The sequence below is a fragment of the Arachis duranensis genome, chromosome 7 (assembly GCF_000817695.3).
Source record: "Arachis duranensis cultivar V14167 chromosome 7, aradu.V14167.gnm2.J7QH, whole genome shotgun sequence".
NCBI classification, from domain to species: Eukaryota; Viridiplantae; Streptophyta; class Magnoliopsida; order Fabales; family Fabaceae; genus Arachis; species Arachis duranensis.
Genome location: NC_029778.3, coordinates 60,743,888 through 60,760,492, shown reverse-complemented (window position 1 = coordinate 60,760,492; position 16,605 = coordinate 60,743,888). Strand labels below are relative to the sequence as shown.

Here is a 16,605-nt window from a genome sequence, read left to right as displayed (position 1 = left end):
TCGAGCTTCATCGAGCTTCATCCTTAGAGCTTGGAGGAGGACCTTATTTACAGCTTCCGCTAAACCGTTGGATTGAGGATGTTCTACCGAGGAGAAATACTGTCTAATCCTTAAATTCTACAAAAAGTCTTGAAATTATGGTCGGTAAACTTGCGACCATTGTCAGTTATGATATGCCGGGGTATACCATATCTGCAGATTATCTTTTTCCAAACAAATGATATCATTTGTGCCGATGTAATCCTAGCTAGGGGTTGAGCCTCAATCCACTTAGAAAAATAATCAATTGCCACGACTAAATATTTTACCTGTCTTGGGGCAGTGGGGAAAGGTCCGAGGATATCAATTCCCCATTGATTAAATGGCCAGCTTACCGGAGCATGCTTTTGACAGTGATCACAGGTGCGAACCTTTTTCTGACTGTCCTCCCATATGGTCGGCCAGTAAAAGCCAGCACGGAAGATCTTATGTGCCAGGCTTCTTGCCCCTGAGTGCATCCCACAAATGCCTTCGTGAACTTCAGCTAGGGCTAAGTCGGCCTCTGACCTGTCTAAACATTTCAAAAGTGGTCGAGAGTAACCTCGCCTATACAATTTGTCATTTAGCAGTGTAAAGAAAGATGCTTGTCGTTTAAACTTTTTCAGGTCTTGGACCCCTAATGGAAGCTCTCCATTTTTGAGGTATTGAATGTATGGCTGTTGCCAGCTATCCTCACTATCTATATGAAAAGTGCCAATTATATTTATGCTCGGCTCATGAAGGGTTGAATCAAAAGTGAGGCAGTGTGTGACTGAGTGGTAGCTAATTTAGATAATATATCTGTCTTGTGATTCTGATCTCTAGCTATATGACTAATTTCAATGTTTGAAAAATGATCCATAAGGCTTTTGACAATATCTAGGTATTTTGATAGAATAGGATCTTTGGTTTGAAAACATTGATTTACTTGTTGAACAACTAACAAGGAATCATAATAAACCTGTAAATTAATAACGTGCAACTTGATTGCTAACCTAAGCCCAGCAATTAGGGCTTCATATTCCGCTTGATTGTTGTTGGCCTTGAAGAAAAATGAAAGAGAATGCTCAACAACAACCCCTTCAGGATTTTCCAAAAGTATTCCTGCTCCAGATCCTTGGGGGTTCGAGGCTCTATCGACGAATAGCACCCAACTCGTACTTTCTACGCCGAACTTGATCCCGTGAATTCAGCAACAAAATCAGCAAAGTACTGTGATTTGATAGATCCTCTGGGTTGATAGTGAATATCAAATTCTGAGAGTTCGATGGACCACTTGATCAGCCTTCCTGCTAGCTCGGGTTTGGCGAGTATTTGGCGTAGTGGCTGGGAAGTTCTAACATTGATTGTATGGCTCTGAAAATAGGGACGAAGCCGCCTTGCCGAAAAAATGAGTGCGTATGCAAGTTTTTCTAACCTCATATAATGGTTTGCCGACCTTAGGCTTTTGTAAAACAGGGGGTTTAGAAAGAAATTGCTTTAAACTCCTGAATGCGGCTTCATAACTTTCATCCCATTAAAAAGTTGTATTTTTTTGTAAACATTGAAAAAAGCTCAGGGATTTGGATGCCAAACATGGCAGGAATCTGGACAATGCTACCAACCGCCTTGTTAATCATTGGACCTCTTTGATGGTTGTGGGACTATTCATATCGAGGATTGCCTGATATTTTTCGGGATTTGCCTCAATTCCTCGGCTGGTAAGGATGAAGCTGAGGAATTTTCCTCCTCGCACGCCAAAAGCATACTTTTCTGGATTAAGCCTCATGTTATAGCTCGGATTTGGCCAAAAATTTCAGCAAGGTCATCTACGTGGGATTGGCCAACCTTTGCCTTGGCGACCATATCGTCAACATATGCCTCAATATTTCGACCTATCTGCTGGTCAAAGACCTTATTCATCAGTCTCTGGTACGTTGCACCTGCATTCTTTAAGCCAAATGGCATGACATTATAGCAATAATTACCATACTCAGTAATAAAAGCTGTTTTTTCTTGGTCTAATGGATGCATATAAATCTGGTTGTAACCAGAGTATGCATCCATGAAACTCAAGGTACCATAACCACAAGAGTTATCTACCAAAGTATCAATAGAAGGCATAGGATAGGCGTCTTTAGGACATGCTTTATTTAAATCAGTAAAGTCGACGCACATGGATGAAGTTTGCGTCAATGAGCTTTTTGGCTTCTGCCATGGATGCGAGCCTTTTCTCAGTTTCGAGATTTCTTTTTTTTCTGAGATACTGGTTAGGCTGCCGGACTTATTTCCATTTATGAGTGACAACAGATGGATCTATGCCTGGCATGTCTCCTGATGTCCAAGTAAACAGATCGGCATTCTTTTGTAAAAAACGGACGAGTTTTTCTTTTCCTCATTTTTTACTGATGTTCCTACAAAAGTAAATTTCATCGGATCATCAGTTAACATAAGCTTTGTTAGCTCTTCATTTGGTAGAGGACGATCTTGAAAGTCGGCTCTGGGATCTAGCTCGGCCAGTATTGGCTGTTCGGCATGTATGGAGTTTATACGCCATTCGTTGTTTCTTTTGATAGGCTTCAGGCTTGTGCTGTAACAATACCGAGCTTCTTGTAAGTCGCCATGAATCGTGGCCACAATATTGTCCTGCACAGGAAACTTAACACAAAGATGAACTGTGGAGACAATTACAGCAAATTTATTTAAGAAAGGTCTTCCTAAGATAAGGTTATAAGGACTAAAACAATCAACCACAAGGTATTAAATATACTGTGTTCTAGATAATGGTTGCTCACCAAGCGTGGTTTGTAACCACACTGAACCCATAACTGGAACCCGTTCTTCTGAAAATCCGACCAAGTCTCCTACAGAGGGTTGCAAAATGTTAGTACTTAGCTTCATCTTTTCAAATGTGGCAAAAAATAACACATTGGCGCTTCTGCTGGTCTAGTAACACTTTTCGAACTATTAAGTTGCCCAATTGGATGGAGATGACGTCAGGATCATCCAAGTTGGTGTCAGTGCAACTAAAATCGGTTGGGCAAAAGGTCATTTCTGGCATTTTCTGTACTGGTTGAGGATTGTTGGTGGTATCCCCAAGGGCCAACATGGCCCTGTACGTGCGCTTCCTAGCCGAGCTTGTGTGTCCACCCCCGGCATAGCCTCCCAGATACAGTTAATTATGCCCCTAGGTTGAGCAAGGGCCTTTTTTTGTCCTTTGATGATGATCCTACAGGGGATGGATCTGAGGTAGGAATGGATCTTTTCTGCATATGACCTGCAATAAATTTATCAAGATGCCCTGGCCTTGCTAAGCATTCAAGGAGATCTTTTGCGATCACACATTTATCAGTTGTGTGACCATGCTTCGGATGAAATGTGCAGTACTTGGATTTGTCAACATTCTTCGGCTCGGGATAACTGCCAGCTTTACGAGGAGGTTTAATCAACTTGGAATTCAGTATTTCTTTAATAATGTCATCCCTCTTTGCATTAAACTGCGTATATGACTCGTAACGGGGCATAGGCCTAAAACTCTTCTTGTTGTCCCGAGGTTTATCGTCGTCTTTAGTGGTTGACGACTTTTCAGCCTTTTGAGCCTGGCGAAGCTCCTCAATATCTATTTGTCCTTTGGCCTTCTCGCAAAACTCAGCTAGAGTCTTTGGCTTGGCTATCGCAATGGCTTCCTGGAATTTTCCTGGGCGAAGGCCGCTTTTGATGGCATGCAAGTGGACTTCAGGATGAAGATCAGGGATTCTCGTAGCTATCTTCGTAAAGCGGGTAATGTAGTCCTTCAGACTTTCTTGAAGACCTTGCTTAACAGTCGTCAAATAGTCAGAATCGTGCAAATATATCACCGACGACGCAAAGTGATCTTCAAATTGCTTTGCCAACTCTTGGAAACGTTAAATTGAATATGCAGGCAAAGAACAAACCCAGTCAAGTGCAAGACCATCTAAAAAAGACAGAAAACAACGACATAAAATAGGGTGTTAACGATCATAATAGATCGAAATTTCTTGATGTGTTGCTTTGGATCTCCTAACCCATCATATGGAGTCAGCGTCGTCGGCAAAGTAAATTGTCTGGGAAGTTGAAAATTCATGATGTCGGTTGTGAACGGCCCTGCCGAATTATCAAGCTCATCTTCCTCGCCCTCGGGTGAAGCTTCATCATTGCGAGGACCCCCACCTTCATCATCCTAAGGCATCTCCGAGACATGTGTCAGCGTAGACCGACGCTCATCGTTGGTGTGCCGTTCATGACGATCATTATTATGTTCAAGGTGAGCGTTGACTAATTGCTCAATTTGTTGCTGCATCCTTTAATTCTCGTCCACCATATGTTGATTTGCCTCGTCCATCCACTGGTTTTCCTGTTGGAGCTCGGTTACCATCCGAAGGAGCTCGGATGGAGCGGGAGGAGGTACATCAGTCATTAACAGTTGCTGGGGTATTTGGGGCCTATGAAGAAGAAAGAATTCTAAATTTTCGGCCCCACGGTGGCCGCCAAATGTTCCTACCTGGTTGTGGCCGAACTATAATTCGTCTTCGTGAGATGGTTGGCCGACCTTCTCGATGAATTACGATGTATCTCGGCCATTAAGTGAAACAAGGGGGGAGCACCTGCAAAAAGTACTCCGACGCTCAAGTCAGTTAATGAGAATTATTATAGGAAAGTATTTAACTTAAAACGATGATCTACCTTTTCAAACTCTAATTGCTTCCTTTTATAACCAGGAGAAGATAACGACCTTTTTTTCCTGAATTGATTATTTTTTATGTAACCAAACAAAGGTCATTTATTGTCATAAACTCGGCAGAGTTAATGCATCGGTTACAAGGAGGTCTGCCAAGCTATAACTCATAACTGATGTATAACGGTCATATCAAGGATAAAATTGAGATTGGTTGTCGCTCCTCTAAAGTCTAGAGGCTTTGTCTAGGGGTTTAACTAATAAATGGTTTTCTTTTGTCTTTTGAAAGAAGAATTAGTTTAAGTGAAATTGTTTTAAAGGTTTTGGAGAATGTCATAAATAGTTGGTTTTGGTTTAAAAAAAAAGAGAGAAGATAAATCGGCACGTGTGATTATTGGGAGGTCACGAGAGGGTGATGATAGTATGGTTAAAGTGTCGAAGAATAAATGTTAATAAGCTGTGGGCTTTGGATATGTATGACTGTGCGGGGATGCCCGTAAATGTGGAATGGCTTCTAGGAACATGGGTCACATGCTTCAACTGGACAATCAGCGCCTGCAAGTACTTGTAGCGGTCATGTTTGGCATACTTCATCAGCTGGAGAATCAGTGCCTGCAAAAGGTTGGAACCTTGTAGAGGTTATGCCGTTGGAATGCCTTATTTGACTTGCGAGTCGGGTGTGGGTCGAAACCAACAAATGAGCTCATTACCTATAATAGGAGTAGGCATGCATCATTCCTATTTGCATATTTTGCATTTGATTCGGTGTTGTAAATTGTTTGTGATTGCTTGAGTGTGTTTGTGATTTTCATTGCTTTTTAATTTGAACTTCTATGATTGGTGATTATTCTAGGTCCTTGTGTTGGGCTATAAATTAAATTGTTCTGTGATAATTCCGACTTAACTAACTATCCCGATCCTACTAAGAACTCCCCAATTCTTATCCCCTATTTTCACCCCTTTCAGGTACAGGTGTGAAGGTTTAGAGTGGAGCTACATGAGCATAACAGATTATATTCACAAGTTGAGTTGTTAGAATTTATTTTTCCCCCATCGTTTATTATTTTTAGTTTTTAGAAGAGTAGGATTTGTAATTGGTGTTCTTAGTCTATGTATAAAATGATATCTAAATATGTGTGTGTGTGTGTGTGTGTGTGTGTGTGTGTGTGTGTGAGATTAAGTGATTAAAAGTTAAAACATTCCGTTTTCTTAATTAAGAATTTCGGGTCGTATTCGCAAAGGCTCAATATTAAATAAATATAGTATGAAATTAAAGGAGTAGAGGTAGGTGATGCTCGAACTTTTAATGCGATCATGAGGTGCTAAAAGTTAGGGTATTACAGTAGTTACTTTTTTTTAAATAAACAAAATTTTAAAAAACCTTAAAAATTTTATTATTTGGAGAAATATAAGTTCACATATTAGATTCAAAGAAAGATTAAGAATTATTACAAGCAGTGTTAAGAGTAGAAGAGTTACCTAACAATATCATATTTTTTATAAGTTAATTGTATATGTTGATCGTAGCTAAAATAGTAGTGTCGATATAATATTACTATTTAAGAAGATATAATATATTTGATATTATTTTTTATAATTATTGACAAATTTTGATAATTTGAACAAAAAATTTGAATGCTTGATATCTTAAATTTTTTCTTAAAATAATAAAATATGACTTAATAAGTAAATGTGAAAAATAAATACTTTATAATAGTTATACATCTAGATATCCAAATCAAACAAAAAAAGAATTTCTTTATAACAAATCTTCGACAAGTTAAAAATTAACAGAATGACTAGCTATGGATCAAAGTGATAAACAAAAATGAGAGTTGCGAGAATGATACATAGTGGTAATTAATTACGGTTGGAGTAAATAAAAGAAGAAAACAAATAAGGAGAATAAAATAAGGTAATATAATAGTGACAGTGAGACAATAATAATTATACATTTATAAAGAATGATAAGGAAAAATGATAGTGTACAGGGATGGATACACTTATATAATTGTGGAGACAAGTGCTCCCACTAAAATTTAAAAATATTGTAAATAGTACGTAAGAATTAGGGCAAATTACCTCAATAAACCAAGTGCACACCAATATTACCTGGATGTCCCAAACCAGAAAATGCAACGTCAAAGTCCCAAAGCACATTTCTGTATAAATCGAATTGACTAAATTCGATTTAATAAAAACACATAGTAGATTGAATCCATTGGATTTGAATTAGGTGAAAAACTTTGTTGTATGAAAATCGAATCAAATTTATTCGAATTGCGTTCATGAACAAGATGGTAATAAATCGAAAGTAATGAATTCGATTAAAGAATATATGTAAATCGAATTAAGAATATTCAATTTAGCCAACGGATAAAATGCCCAAGGTAATTAGAAATCATTGGATTTTATTTGACGGTTTTGTAAATCAAACCTCATTGTTTCGATTTACATGTATCCAACATCTTCCATAATTTGAATCTAATGGATTCAATTTGCATGGATCTTCTCTATATATACAAATCGAATTCATTTTATTCGAACTAAGAAACCCACATACCCCACACCCAACCCCACCACCAGATCCAAAAATCTCTGAAAGCAACCCGGGAATAACTGAATTTGACCACATGGAGGACAATCCAAATTGTCTGTATCGGCTAGATGGAGTTGCACATATTGCTGGTGCCATCCACCTCGAGGTTAGTGATTTTTTTCCTTTTTTTGAAATAAAATAGTCATTGTAGTTGGTTAGAAATGTTAGTTTGGGATTATTAAAAAAAAGCAGGTATTTGAATTTAGTTCATGTTAGATTGAGTTATTAACTATAGAGTAGGGTTAGATATAGATTTATGAATAGCATTAACTATAGATTTATGAATTGGGTTAACTATAGATTTATGAATTGAATCATGAATTATGAAGTGATTAGTGTTTTTATGTATGAAAAATTGGTTGGGCGTTATTTTAAACATGTTTTTAATGTTAGCACATGCAATGTATATGGTAGTTAGAAATTTTTATGCATTGAATAGTTTTGTGTGACAAAATTGAGAAGGAATTTTCTATCGTTATACTGTCCCATCGATGCATCAGCAGCATGAGACGGCAACACGGTATGATGTTAGATGACAGGATCATTCCGTACTTGTAGATGGCCAGTTTGTACCATCTTGCAAGACTGAACATGAGTTGGTTTTGATTGCACGAGCCGCTAGTCAGCATATTCATAGAGAGATGGAGGCCTGAGATGCATACCTTTCACATACTGTTAGGAGAGTGCACGATTACCCTCCAAGATGTAGCATACCAGCTCGGGCTACCGATTGACGGTCAGTATGTTAGCAGATGCCTGACAGATTTTTCATGATAGATAAAGGGTGGCCGGTCAGCGTGGGTGTGGTTTGAGGAGCTGATGGGGGTATTGCCTCCTGTGAACTGCATCGACAAGTTCACAGTGAAGTGCACATAGTTTCAAGAGACGTTTAGTAAGCTTCCGCAGGGGGCAGACAAGAAAACGGTTAGGATGTATGCCCGTGCGTATATCATGATGCTCCTATTGATGCAGCTGTTTGGGGACAAGTCAGGTACCCGCCTCCACATTCGATGGCTACTGTATGTCACCAAGCTAGAGGACATGGCTCAGTACAGTTGGGGGTCTGCTGCCAGGGGCGGAGCTAGATGAAATATTAGAGAGGGCCAAAAATATTAATATAATAAAATAAGACTAAAATAAAATTTTAAGGGGGGCTAAACTAAAAATTTCGTATAATTTACATGTAAAAAATTAAAATTAGGGGGCAATTACCCCCTTTGCTACAATGTAGCTCCGCCCAGGTCTGCTGCACTGTCATGGCTATACAGGTGCATGTGCCGTGTGGCAAACAAAAATGTCCTCAAGTTGGCTGGTCCATTGCAGCTCCTCTAGTCGTGGATCTTCTGAAGGTTCCCTGAATTCCGGCCGAATGGGTTTGATGTTTTTCATTGGCCGTTGGCATTGAGGTAGTCTCTCTTTAGTTATGCAGACTCTTCTCTATTTTTTAGCATTTCACTTTATTGTTAATTAAATGTTGTGTTTATCAGATGGTCAGGTTATCAGCCGAGCTTGAGTGACAAGGGGACTCGTGTCGCGAATTGGAGGCTGAAAATTGATTTACTCCAGCCCGGAGATGTGAGTACTTGTGGTTGATGGTTTTTCATTTCCATGCATATGTTATATTTGCATCTTTTGTTATTTGTGGCGACGAACGATAAGTAATTGTATGCACAGTTCTTATAGATGCCATATAGTCTGGCAGAGGTCGTCCAAGTCATACACCCCGAGATATTGGAGCCACAACATATGGCGTTGTGGAGGGCTACGATAGCGTTGATCTATTTTGTTGTCATTGAGTGGCATCCAGCAGATCGGGTACTTCCTCAGTTTGGTGGGATTCATGGTAGGCCTTGTGCTATCCTGAACATAGATTTTCTGATGTCGAAGGATGGACGGGGCATCGATCGTTGGTTTCATTGACACTACAGAGTTGGCACATTCATTGGGCTAACAGGGCAGATCATGTGCTATAGTTTGACGTTGTTGCGGATCCAGGACCTTCTCATGAGTACCTTGATTGGTGGTATCAGCATGGCAGGAGGTTCTTATCGCCTGAGCTCATCTTAGGTGATCCTAGGATAGCTGCGATACCAACTCAGGCGATACAACGAGGTCCCAGACGAGTCCCTGACGTGGACCAGTTGCCCGATGTTACAGACAACCGTAAGGTTGCTCAGAGACAGCGTGTTAGGACATGGTAGGTGAGGTGGGAGGGGTCGTGGCCTGCGTGGATGTGGAGGTTGTGGCCGAGGCCGACCCGATGTGGCGGTGGAGGAGGATGATAAGAGCAATGTGGGGGACAACGGTCAGGGTGGAGGTGGTGACGTGGAACACGGAGGATCCGGTGATGGTCATGGAGGTGAAGGTAGGGTTGAGGGTTCAGGTTGTTACAGAGGTGGGGGTGGAGGTGGTGTAGGTGGTTTAGAGGGAGTAGGGGTTTCAGGTGGTGATGGTGGCAGAGTGGGTGGGGGTCCTATGGATGGTGCCGATATTCCTGGGCACAAATTTGGAGAATATTTTGCTGGGGTTCCTACGTGTGATGATAGTCTGCAGGAGTATCAGACATACATTAGCCCAAGTCAGATGTGGTCGGACTTGCTTGGTAGTAAGGGCCTTGATGCAGAGTTTGGAGCGTCACACTTTCTGGACGAGATTAGCATGATCATGCAGGAGGATAAGCTGGCCATACGCAGGTCTCCGCTTCCTGGATCCCAAACTCGGGTTGATGTGGACCTGAATGAGCCTCCTTCTGGACCTGTAGACGACACGTTTGCATTGGATGGGACACCACCCTCTGCATTCGCTGGACCTAGTACATCACAGTCTGATCCATCTACATCACATGCTGGCACACTAGACGAGGTACCCTAGGGAGGAGACGGTGATAGGGATCATGGTGGGGACGGGGATGGTGACGAGGTCCCTCTGGCACAAAAAAGCAGGTGGGTCAGACGTCCTCAACGCTGCTTCACCGGATCGCATCTTCTATGAGGCCTTAGTGTCACTTTTAGTTACGTGTTTTACGTATTTCACTTTTAGTTATATATGGAGATTTATTTGTTTACCATGTTTTATGTATTCTATTTTTTGTACTTCTAATAATCTTTATGAACAAAAGTCTTCACCGATACAAAGACTTGAATATTGTTAAAACACAAGGCATGATTAACATCCACAGTAGACAATTATGACATAAAAGGAACCATACATTGGAAGAAAACCGCTAAATTGAAATACAACATGACACGGTAAAAAGCATAAACACTAGACATTTCTAGCAGATGCGGATCCGATCGTCACTCTTCTATAGGGACAACTCCTACGTGTGTGCCCAGGCTGTCGGCAAAGTCCCCATTTCTTGGGCCTGTTTGGGTCAGTCTCGTCCATGGTAGTCTGGATCTTAGTGGTCCTGGGACGTCCCTCAGACGCACGTCTCTTGGCCGGATCAGGTATAACGGTCGATCCATCATATCGCGGCCAAAATCCCTCAGAAATTGGAGTTATGAATCCCATCCGATAAACATTAAATACAGAGCTAAGACGATACACCTCGTGGACATATGTGGAACAAGTCAAGCGTGCATATGCGCAACCTGCCAAGGCATGCCGACATGAATAATGAAGTGCCTGAAAATATCTACAGTCACATGTCTGGTCCGTAAGGGATACTCTGTATGAGCCGAGAGAAAAGCTCCCTGTCGGAGTGGTCTCAGCCACTGTAAACTCTGAGCTATCCCTGTCGTACAAAGTCACGGTGAAGCACCTCGAGGCCTTCAGAGTTGCCTCGATCACCTTGAGCAGATGCTGACTAAACTGCTGTCCGGTGCTTAACTGTGCCTCGGCTTCTCTTTCTTTCCGTACGAATAGCTCGGCCAATTTTCCATATGTGGCCTTCAACAATGCACATAACGGAAGGTTTTTCACACCCTTTAGTATCAAGTTCACACACTTAGATATATTCGTAGTCATGTGTCCGAATCTACGACCTTCGTCCCGATGCTGAGTTCAATGTGCATAGTCAATTCGATTTGCCCAATGACACATAGCAGGATCAAAGGCATAGAGGATGTCAAACCAGTAATGAAACTTGACCTCAGTTTTCGCATATGCAGCATTTACTAGGAGTCTCCTTGCATCTTTGCCCTTGAAAGTCAGGGTGAAATTACCCACCACGTGACGGATGCAGAACGCCCTATATGCAGTAGGCGGAAGCCACCCGCTATCAGGAGCTTCTAACACAGTCTTTATCCCATTGTACCTATCTGATATGACTAGTATACCCGGTTGAGGTGTCACATGTGTCCGGAGACCACGACTTTGCATTCTCACCTTCCACAAGTGCAAAAGCAATAGGAATGATGTTGGAGTTGCCGTCCTGTTCAATCGCAACAAGCAATTTACCACCGTATTTGCCGTACAGGTGGGTACCGTCCACACCGACCAATGGCTTGCAATGTCGAAATACCTCAACACACGGTGAGAATGTCTAAAACAAACGATGGAAATAAGCTGTAGAGTCATCCACTTGCCCACCGACTCAAACAGGACTCGTCTTCAACACAGCTACACTACCTGGCATAGTAATCTGCAAACCCAATACCCATCATGGCAAGTCATTGTACGACTCTTCCCCGTCTCTATAAATTTGTGACACGACCTTCTGTTTGGCCATCCAAACCCTCCTGTACGTCGGTCTAAGGCCAAAGTGTGCTTTGTGGCATTCTGCAGTACTTTGATCGAAGTGGCAGCATAAGCTCTAATCATGGGCAGTATGAAGGCCGATTTGACATGATAATCAAGTTTTCTATGGTCACTAGAGATCGATGTGGCTAGATAAATATGAGGACCATTGTACCATTTTATCTCCCAGATCCCTTTGCGCTGGCGAAGACTAACCCGAACGAGGCATGCGCACCCATTGCCAAACTCCTTGCACTTGCCATAGTACTTGTGATGATCTGATTCTAATACCTTGTACTCAACCCCATGGCGAATGCTATAGGTCTTCACGCTAAACATGATTTCCTATTTATCCTGAAACTACTGACTGACCTGAAATTCAGATACACCTCCTACATTTTGTATGTCTCTTGCCACGAAACCAACAGGTGTACTGGGATCCCCTGAGGTACTATAGCATCCAAGTCTAGAGCAAAGAAGTGCGGGGGTACTGGTTAGTACCTGAACTAGATGCTTTCCCACCCACAGCTAGAGTCGTCTGTGGTGTCTCATCGTCGCTATCATCAGCTATCGTGGCGGGCTCCACATCATCATCATCATGCAATGCATCCTCAACTCCATCAAGTACTCCAACCGCTCTGTAAATCAGGACCCTCACAGGAGAGCTAGGCATCGCGAAAGCAACCTTTCCCAACGGTCCAGCCTCACCAACTACTGCATCACAACTACGATTCAGATTAACTGCAAAGGATGGTGAAGCTACTAAATCTGGCTCAGGTGCAATCACCGGTACAACTGACGAGGAACCAACAGGCATGGAACTAAACCAAGCTGAATGTCCTATGGAGTGGGGATTCTTATTCGAACCTCCAGAACTAGATACCACATCCACAAGCTTCGCCAACAGATCCGAAATCCTCATCTCGGGAAACTGATGGCAACAATGGAACAGCACCTTGAAATCTTCGTCATTGCTAATAATGAATGAATCATACTTGACATCATCGCGTAACACAGAAATCGGGATCCTATAGCACAACTTCTCTACCCATTTCACGCCTTGCAGTCCTAGTCTCTGGAATATAGTATTCTTAAATTCAACAAAGCTAGTCGAATGTTTGAGAAAAACACTCAGTAGGTCCTTGTTAGTAAACTTAATTCCTGATCGTATTTTTTTCTTAATGGACCCTCTATAGTGTACAAGAGCTAAAAAACTCTCATCACTAGCCATTGTGAATCTCACTCTTCCACAAAATTTCATGTTGAGCTCGTTTTATATACTTCAGTGCTCTATAAATGGAATTAAATGTTTTTGAATTATTCACATAGTCCAAAACAGTAAATCGAATCTATTACTTTCGATTTATAACTACGTACGTGCATGGATAAATTGAATTCATAAGATTCGATTTACGTATATCTATAAATCGAATCCATATGTTTCGAAATCGAATCCATCTAATTCAATTTAGTAGGAAAATGTCACATTGAATCAATTTGATTCGATTTTCATATAACAAAGTTTTTCACCTAATTCAAATCTAATGGATTCGATTTACTTCGTGTTTCATTAAATCGAATTTAGTCAATTCGATTTATATAGAAATGTGCTTTGGGACTTTGACGTTGCATTTTCTGGTTTGGGATATCCAAGTAATATTGAGTGGCATTTGGTTTATTGAGGTCATTTACCCTAAGAATTATGTATAATTGTCTCCGCTATGTTGTTAAATTTAACCTACTTTGTCTCTCTTATTGTATTTCATGTTATATATATACTTTGCTTTCACTGTTAAAATTTTTTAAATTCCTCATTGATAGTATATAATATGATGAGATGATATAATCAAAATAAAATAATTTTAAAAGAATAATAAAATTAAAGATGTTCAATATAAGATTGAAGAATTTTATTTATTAAAATTATGTATGAAGATAAAAAATATTTTAAATATAAATTTTTAAATTAAATAAAATTGAAAAAATAAATAAATTTAATAATATTTATAAATAACTAATCTTTAAATAATATCAATAAATTTTTATATTAATTTTATTACACATAATTTTATTTACTAAAATATATAATTTGTAGCATATTTACAAAAATATATCTTATCTCTTATCTCGTTTGCAGTGTAAATAAAATAAGAATTCACGTATCTCGTTTACACTATAAACAAGACAAGACACGAAATGGGAGACGTATATATTTCATTTACAATGTAAACAAGATACGTGCATTCTTTTTTTGTTTACACGGTAAACAAGATAAGTAAAGAGTTATGACATTTACAATGTAAATGAGATACGTTACGACAAATTTTCAACAGCTATAAAAGAATGTGCAACTCTTTGTATTCTTCACAAACATTTCACTTCTTATCTTCCGTTTTTCTTCCAAAAAAACCAAAATGTGCAGTAGTAGTGGATATATGATTGTAAGTGTGTATCTCAATTACCACATGAGAAACAGTGACACTGGAGTGATATTGGTTGCATTTATTTTTGAGAACAGGACAGGACAAGACACTGAGAACAGGACAGGACAAGACACTGATGGACAGAGACACAAAATTGTGTTCTTGTATTCTCTTTGGTGATAAACTAAAACAAATTATGAAAATCTAATTTATTCTCATTTTTTTCATTCAAAAAGTTTGAGATGAAAAATATAATAATAAAAATATATAATTATGAAAAATTAACAAAAATAATGAAAAAAGAATGAAAAATAAGTTGTGTCCCTTGTTAGTGTCCTTGTGTCCTTCCTGTCAGGATGGACACAAAATACACTAATTCAGTGTCTTTGGACACACAGTCTCTATCTATGTCTCCTCTGCCAAATATGATTTTGTGTCTCTGTGTCCATGTCTCAATGTCCTGTCTCTGTAAACAAACGCAGCCTTTGAGTGCGATAATCCCATTCTGTTGCACACTCCGCGAGTAAGTTCTTTGTCCAAGCTGAAGAGTCTGATATTGAGTAGCGTTGGCGGGAGAAAAGAGATTGAAAGGTGGAGTATAGATTGCTAGCATTGATGTCAGCTTGAGGAAGATAGACTCCTTCCTCTGCGCACCCTGCTGCTGAATTGTAGGAGGCCTGACACCAAGTAGCTGTCCCACCAATTCTCAAGTCTCAATCACGTACCATGTCCGAAAATCATGGAAGCATTCACCCACTGGCTCTCCATGCGCACGTAGCTCGCGGTGGTATGCAATATCCTGTAGGATAATAGTGCACTCACCCCATGGCAAATAGAAAGTGTGGGTCTCAACATGCCATCACTCCACGAATATCGTGATCAGGGAGTTGTCAAACATAAAGTCCTTGAGTGACAATGTGTCATCGAAGCCAACCTTCCTCAAGTAGGGCATAATGATGTCCGATAGTACAAGTATATGACTCACTCGCTTTGAGAGAAGCAGACGAGGCCTTTAATAAAAAATAAAATCTTGAATAAGAAATCTATAAAACTATAAAGCTATCAAAGTTAACAAAAAAAATTTCCCAATAAACATTTACATAACAAATTAATTTAACTTATAAGTAAATTAATTTAACAAATAGCTAGAACATTTACTACTTAATAAATTAATCTAGATAAAGACATTTACTTAAAAAATTAATAACAAAAAATAAACATCTACTTAACAAGTTAATTTCAATAAAAACAAAATTAAATTAACATTTACTTAACAAATTAATTTCACTAATACCTAAAATCATATTCTATCATTTAATCCTTGCTAACAATACATTCAAACTAACCTAACATATATTGTATACTAGTTCTATAAAAGTACCTTAAGAATGACTATATATACATACTCTAACATAAACATAAAAAATAATACTAACCTCGAAGTCGGCTAACTCAGCGATGTGCCATATCGCGTTCAGTCGGTTAATATCCGTATAATGTGCATCTGCATCTACGCGCGCCATAATCACCGAGTAATTTGATAATATGATTAGAAAATGGTAGAAGTTAGAGAAAAGGTAAAAAATAGATGAAATATCTATCCAAATGGCACTGTAAACAAATTCTATGTATAGGCCGTCTCCTCTCTTATCTCGTTTACCGTATAAACGAAATAAGAATGCACGTTATAAGGCACGAAACGATGTGGTCGTAACACGTTTGTACACATGATGTGTAACGGCCTTATCTCGTTTATCGTGTAAACGAGATGCATATATTCTTATTTCGTTTACACTGTAAACGAGATAAGAGATAAAATAAATTTTTATAAAAATATTATAAATTATATATTTTAGTAAATAAAATATTTTTTATTTATTTAAAAATTTAAATCTTAGTAAATGTGACTTCTTTTTATTTTATTTTAGTAAAAAAATTTTTTATTGTGTAAAAATATTTTTAAAAATGAAAAATACTAGCAAAAAGATGTACGTTTGATTGTATTTTTATTTTTAGAATTTTTATTTTTTAAATTTTATAAAAACAATAAAATTCTATTTTCTATTTTTATCTCATATTTTTTTTTTCTTTTTAAAGTCTAAAAGTTAAAAAATAATAAATATTAAAAATGAAAAAAAAAATAGACGCAAAAACCAAATCACCCTAAATTTCTCCGGGGTTTTCCCTAGGTTCTCCCCTCTTTCTCTTTT

The 16,605-nt window shown here is 39.0% G+C and overlaps 2 protein-coding genes across 2 annotated transcripts; both read right to left on the bottom strand.

Moving 5' to 3' along the window:
• Window positions 1-11,297: 11,297 nt before the first annotated feature.
• On the bottom strand, window positions 11,298-12,311 carry LOC107459209 (uncharacterized). The gene is made up of 3 exons (XM_016077423.1): window positions 11,865-12,311; window positions 11,622-11,778; window positions 11,298-11,554 (listed from the first exon to the last, which is right to left on the bottom strand). Exons 1-3 carry the CDS (start codon window positions 12,309-12,311, stop codon window positions 11,298-11,300), a joined length of 861 nt encoding a protein of 286 aa, XP_015932909.1.
• Window positions 12,312-12,438: 127 nt separating this feature from the next.
• On the bottom strand, window positions 12,439-13,203 carry LOC107459208 (uncharacterized). The gene has a single exon (XM_016077422.1). The coding sequence runs from the start codon at window positions 13,201-13,203 to the stop codon at window positions 12,439-12,441; it is 765 nt and encodes a 254-aa protein (XP_015932908.1).
• Window positions 13,204-16,605: the final 3,402 nt, after the last annotated feature.